Source organism: Drosophila subobscura, chromosome A (genome assembly GCF_008121235.1).
Source record: "Drosophila subobscura isolate 14011-0131.10 chromosome A, UCBerk_Dsub_1.0, whole genome shotgun sequence".
NCBI classification, from domain to species: domain Eukaryota; kingdom Metazoa; phylum Arthropoda; class Insecta; order Diptera; family Drosophilidae; genus Drosophila; species Drosophila subobscura.
The window spans coordinates 22,056,299-22,063,240 of record NC_048530.1 but is presented as its reverse complement, the minus strand read 5'-3'; the positions used below and the strand labels follow the sequence as shown (position 1 = coordinate 22,063,240).

The 6,942-nt window shown below is 40.9% G+C and overlaps 1 protein-coding gene across 1 annotated transcript in view; it reads right to left on the bottom strand.

Annotated features, from left to right (window-relative positions):
- Positions 1 to 4,517: 4,517 nt before the first annotated feature.
- The window catches only part of LOC117903294 (midnolin homolog), a 28,942-nt gene continuing 26,517 nt past the window's right edge, over positions 4,518 to 6,942 (bottom strand). Inside the window, exon 4 of the mRNA XM_034815227.1 lies at positions 4,518 to 6,922. Within this exon, the coding sequence (XP_034671118.1) occupies positions 6,203 to 6,922 (720 nt within the window). The 3' untranslated portion in view covers positions 4,518 to 6,202. The remainder of the gene's footprint in view (positions 6,923 to 6,942) is intronic.

The window sequence follows — 6,942 nt, the reverse complement described above, 5'->3', positions numbered from 1 at the left end:
TATGTGTACCTTTTTTTCCGATGATGATGTGTTAATTTCATTTGATTGACATCTGTCCAGGTCGGACTACCGACTTCGATCAGTGCCTGCCGCATTCCGGAGGATTCTTCCTTAAAAAAAAAAGGAAACATAATGGAAATGCACAAAGCAAGACAGGACACAGACCATCCCATCTCTTGACTTGTCATGTAAATCTCGGGACATTCTGGGGTCTGGGGAAGGGGAAGGGGATGTGTATGTGGATGTGGATGTTGTTCCTTGTTGCGGCTGGCCAAGCATGACGCGACAGTTTTCGGAGCGCTGTCATAAGATATAGTCCCGATTGAGCTGTCAGCGAGTGACAAGTCACAAAATCAAAATGGGCCCAAGCACGGTACATGCGAGGAGCGGGAGGCGGGATAACAACTTCAAGTAATTAAACTGCTTCTTCAGCCCGAACTTGAAAAAGATCACACCAATCCAGAGGATTCTGTCTGCAATTGTTGCCAACATTTAAGTGAGGCAATGTCAAAACTTTACTGCATGGCAGATGCAAACTTCTTAGATAAGTTTGGCGTACAACAAAAAAAAAGAGCAGCTCAAACGGACGAGGGTCCCAGATAAGAGATTCAAGATCCCAGCGAGGACCAGCGAGGACCAGCGAAGGGTTATCGATGCTGTAATTTAAGACATTGCAATTCATGACGTTTAAATTTCGCAAATTGTCAGAAATTATTGCATTCGATATGCAGCGAACAAAACCCCGAAGATCGCAGACAGAAAGGTAAATTGTGCAATGAAGCCAACATTTTGCATGCCCTCAGCCTTTGATGGGCTTTGATGAGCTGTTCCCCTGTACCCCTTGAGGAGGAAGGAGGAAGGCCTACTCTTCTAATCGCTCGGAAAATGCCCAGACATCCCTCGACACCCAGTCCGTCTTGGGTTGGCCCTTTGGCAGCCCTTCTAGTGGTGTCGCCAGGAGTGTGTGAAAAATTGATAGACTTGTCATTCGGTCTGGGCTGGGCGGCGACCATCGACTCAGCGATGTCCTGGCGGGGTGGAAATCTGATGTGAGGCCACTCCGTTGTCCTCCTTCTCGTAAAGTTGCATAAATGTCAGGCGACTGTCATGACAACCTCTTGTAAACGCCCCATAATTTTTATTATTAATGGTACAGCCTTCCATAATCGATGAACGAGTACTCCCCGTAACTTATACGCAGCCATCGATTTGTGATCAATACTCTGAATGCAGGAAAGAGTTAGATTGAGTTGGGTTTGGCTATCAACCTTTTTCCATACTTTATTGCTGTTTCTACTGACTGAATATTTTGCCAGATTTTTCTGCAGAAATACTTAGCTCTCACATAATTTCAAATTTTGAAATAAAATAAACTTGAAGTCTGGCTACCGATTTGCTTGACTTTTCTGAAGTCTTTTATTTTGGCAATTCATTTTTTGTTGCAAGCTTCCTTCTATATCTGCCATTTCAACCAAGTTCCATCCACTTCGACTTGTATCAACCGAACTCAATCGACATATTTGACAGCGGAGGCGCTTTTTAACCACTGTGCCTGCTGGGAGTTCCGCTCGAGGCACTGCCTATGGCCCGTTTCCGATTCTGCGGTGATTTTAACGATCCCGACTCTGAGCCAGAGTACGAGGTATCCGAGGAGCCTACATGTGTGTACACCAAAATAACTCGCCCCCTCTTCCGCTTTTCCAAGCCTCTTATATGTAGGTCCTTTAATCTGCCCTAAGACTCGACTCCAATAAGAATTTTGTGGAAAACGACGCTAGGTGGCGCAGGATTGCTACAGAAAATTAATTTCTTCATTCTGCTTATAAAATTGGGGTGTGGGGTTTCTAATCTAGCATAAATAAAATATCGCCTTATACTGTTTAAATACAATTAAAAACGTTACACGAGCTCTGATAATTTTATGCATTTTTTCGATCTTTCAATAGATTTTAGAGAGTTTTTGGAAAAATCTTTCTTTTGCTTTTATCTCCTATAGGAAGTCCACGTTCCTGATAAGAATAATACATCCTATTGGATAAAGCGACTTAAATAAATACCAAAAAGGAGAATTTTGTCTAATTTGAATAGATTCAACAGCATTCAATCTGTTTCAGCCGGCCTTCTATGGACATCAACCGGGTTCAACCGGGTTCAACTTGTTTTCCCCACCAAAAAGTAGTACACTCCACGATCTAGTCCTTTTCGTTTGTGTTTGGAAATTATGTATGTTTATTGATGAATACTTTTACTTGCATTGTTTCACTTTCTTACTCTGTATCGTTCTATACATGCAATGGTATGGTCTGCTCGTGTTCATCTCTCCGATTTCGGCTATGGCAAACTGTGTACATCTATATAGACTCGTATTTAAAGGTATATGCATATATTTGTATGTATATTTGCGTGTATATGTGTAGGTTCACGGTCACGATCTACTCAATACACACAACAATCGAAAGTGATGGCAAACGAAAATTCTTTTTATTATGTTATATGTAATCTTAACCATAGGTTTTCCTCTACATAAGTGTGTACATACGTATGCATGTATGTGGGTATATACGCAAAAAAAATACATGTATATAATATATTATATTACGATCTGTCAACTGTGGGCTACGCATCTTATCAAGACATTCGACAGCGACAACAGAGATACATTTGTATCAAATCTACCCATCCATCCATTTATGGTTAGATGCAATCGGATAGAGTTTTGATGGTTTGGTTGCAAATTGCCAAATTTCTGCTAATTTGTGCACTCCGTGGAGCGAAGTGCCTTATGAGATACACATGGGATATACACATCATACGATTATGTCTATGTGCCTATGCATATCCATATATCTTGATGCTGGAATTAAAATTTTTCTATACCGCTTAACACCTAGGGGATTACCTTTAGAGATCTTTTGAAACTGATTCTCTTTCTGAGTTTTTACATTTTTTTGTTGTCAATATTTGATTGGGGAACATGGAACGTGAGGGGGAGAAAGTTAATTTGTGATTTTCAGTTGTTTTAGATGTTCTCAACTGCGCTCCTCTAATCCGCACAGGGGCGTCAAATAATTTTGCTAATTTCGTAATTAATTAATCGATTTGTTTCGCTTCGCCTGCTCTTAGACTTAAAAGATGTCAACAAAAAGAGACGCAAAATGTCAGTTCAAAAATATATATGTATATGCATGTCCCTATGCATCCCTATGGATGGCCTATGCCTTCGATGTGCGCTTTTCATTTTTGGTTTTGGGGGAAGGGCTCCGCTTTCATAAATTTCAACTAGGCAAAAATTAATGCGACAAAAATTTAATTTAGTTTACAATTTAAATTTGTAATTTCTTTTCTTTTTTCCTCATAATTTTCAAGGATTTTCTTCGTGTTTTTCTTTTTTTGGTTTTGTTGGTTTCAGCAAATGTTGCGCATATGTTTTGTGTTCAAAATTTGTCAAGGAAAAGGTTGGTGTGGATGTGGATGTGGGAAGGTGAATGGGTGATCGATCAAGTGAGTGGTTGTATAAATATTTGCACTATGTTAAATGTATGTATATATAAAAAAAATCGCATAGTTTTTGTGTCTTTGTACTTTGTTAGAAATTCACGCAGATATGCTGAGAAATAGTCCAACCGAGTCCGCTAATCAATCCAAATCCAAATCCAAATCCCATCTGAACCAAAGTTTGTTGCCCGTACAGTGCCATGCCGTTTCCCTCATTTCCATGCTTCGAATGATTCTCATCTTTTGTCTCACAGTTCCGCCATTTCCATTGTCAGTTTCCTTCCATGCCAATATTCCTTTCGTTTCATTCCTATATTCTAGTTTTGTTATCGTACATGTAACTTATATGGTACATACATATACTATGTATTTCCTAAGCCTAATTGCGATAGACTGATAGATACATACTAAACCTAGGCATATTCAGATAATATGGATAGTTTTGGGGGATAGAAAACAGTGAAAACATTTCAAACAAGGGTGAAAACAGATTTCTGTATAAATTGCACATAATTGTTGACTTATACATATAACTACCACCATAAAATATAGTACCTGTTGTTTTGTTTTCGTTTTAATCATAAAATGTTTCAATTTGGTCGATGCTCCTCCTGCTCCTGCTTCTGCTTCTGCTTCTGCACTTCCATCCTTCATTTTCTTTCTCTTTTTACGTGTGTGTGTGTGTGTGTGTGTGTTGAGGTGTGGTGGGGCTAGGAGGGGACTTGACATATAATTTACAATTCACACTAGGGTTTCATACATATGTATATCATGCATTTGTTTTTTGTTTTTTACTTGCAATTGGCACATAATTAATTACTAAAACGTTTCATATAAATTATAATCGATCCATAAGAAAACAATTATCCTGTGTGTGTGTGTGTGTGTGTATGTGTATTGCACATTATAACGGTAGAGCTCTGCGTACAGTTTCCACCAAAAGCAGCTCTTTCTCAACCGAAGAAAACTGAAATGAAAATTCCATAAATATAACGAAAATGAAATAAATAAAACAGAACAAATTAGTTAACTAAACCATTTACTAAACATTTATTGAAATCAAAAGTAGTTGTTCTTGTTCTTGTTTTTGTTGTTGTTGTTGCTGGGTGCACTCGGGTGGAGTGGGCCCAAAGGTACTCCAATCGAAAATCAAGAGTTCAACCTGCCTAAAAACTAATTGCATTACTCATCTGCATGTGAATCAGAACGAAATCGGGTAAGAGTACGAGTGTAAGTGTTGAACAACAAACAAAACAAAATAGTAATGAATTAGGTTACGTATCGAATAATATGTGTATAGTATTTGTATATTCCAAACTGATTAACTGATAAATCCGCTGAAAACTGCAACCGAAAACAGTTTCGCAAAACTAAACTACGATACACTTGCAATCAATAATGGTAATCATCATTAAAGATAATAGATTAAAGATTACAGATTACAGATTATACATATAGCATTAGGGTTGTGTGCTCTCAAAGGTAAAATTAATAGAATCGAAGAAACATAGGTAGTTCTTACTAACTAATTCAATAGTAATAGCGTGTAGTGTGTGGTCTGGGTTTTTGAATGGATGCATTGCATTGGATTGATGGCTGAACAATTCATTATCCACCGCCCCCCACATACTTCCATCCGCTCACCCGTTTTAAACACAAATGTCCGTGATCTTTGTGATCCAGAAACAAACAAAAAAAAAAGTTACATATAAAGATAAGGCGGAAAAAAAACGATTTTCTATTAAGGCAAATCAGGTTAAAGCGATCGATCCTCGTTCTCTCGTGTTTAAGTTTTAACATAATATTGAATATAAAGCTGCCAAAGCCATGTGTGTGTGTGTGTGTGTGTGGTGTGTGTGTGTGTCCTTAAAGTGTTCTTAAAGTAAATTCTAGTTTCTGGTTCTTTGTAGTCCTACCAAAATTCCTCTTGTTGGGGCGATTTATTCTATAATTTATCAAATGATTTCTGCACTTCACTTTTGAATTTCCTTTCTTTCGGTTACTCTTAATTGCTATTTTATGGATTTATATGCATTAATATTACGTGTGTGTGTTCCGTTTTTTAGCATTACATTTCTGTGGGGTTCAGATTTTAACAATTTGAATTCTCCCTCTCTCTCTCTCTCTTTACTAGAGTAGAGTGTTACGCGAAAGATTTTCCCCCAGATAGAACAAACAAATTCAACTAAATTCCATTTACAAATATTATTTTGCACACGATCTCCTGGCTTTTCTCTGGTGAGCCCTGTGGAGGCGTGGCATTCTACATTATTCTCATCTTGTGGTTGTGTTTTTGCATCGGGTTTTTGTGTGTTTCTCAATTAGAATTCTTACAATTAATTTAACAGCTCCAATCCTCTCTCTCTCTCTCTCTCTCCACCGTCCCGGGTGGGCTGATTGGAGGACTCCACATGGAAGAGCGAAACGAGTGGATGGTGGATTGCATGTCATAGCATCCACAAGGATGAGGATCGGTTGGGGTTACAAACTACATTTTTAGATGATTACACGCTTAAGTAAGTTTTTCTTTCCCTTCTCTCCTTCTATTCTGTTACTTTTCTATTTCATCTTTGCGTTTCTTCTTAGCTTATTTCCCTTCGTGTTGGTGTTGTTGTGGATTGTGTGTTTGTTGCTTGCTGGAACACATTTCAAGCATAAACTAGTAAAAGCTAAACAAATAGGACAATGTTGAGGTTGAGAGCTTTGCTTAGGCAGCCGTGTCCACCTCCTCCACAATGTGATTGGGCGGCACCTCGCTGCTGGCCCCCGATGCTGCTGTGGCTGTGGCGGTGGTTGTTGTTGTTGTTGTTGCTGCTGTGGCTGTTCCGCCAACCCCTGCGGCTGTGGCTGCTGCAGTTCCTCCCGCCGTTGCGACAGTTCCCTGGGCAGCAGTGGCCACCAGGGCGCTCACTGCACTGTACTGGGCGCCAGCGCCCACAGAGGCAGCCTCAGCGCCTGCACTGGACCCCGCAGCCGCATTGCTGACGTTGAGCGCATAGGGTCCGCTCTTGAGTTTGCGCGCCTCGCGCTTCTGCTTGTGCTGCTGCATGACCAGGCGCAGCTGATCCATCTTCGACTTGGTCTTGAGGTTGTCCAGCTCCTGTGTGCACTTCTGGCACGTGAACTCCTTCTCGCGCTCGCGCTCTTCCCCACCGGCACCGCCGGCCACAAGGCGATAGCGACAGCTGCAACCATTTCCATTGCTGTGAATGGATGTGGCTGCCGAACCGCCGCTGCCATTGCTGCCTTCCAGGAGGCAGCAGCTGTGCACGGACTTGGATGATGAGGAGGCTGAGGACAGTACTGCGGCCGCTGCTGCCGCGGCGGATGCCTTCGATGCGGAGTAGCCGCCAGTCAAGGCTGTCGACACGGCCGTGTATTGGTGGGCGCGACTGCACTTGACGCAGTTGTGGTGCTTCGATGAGTACTGCACGAGGGAATTGGATT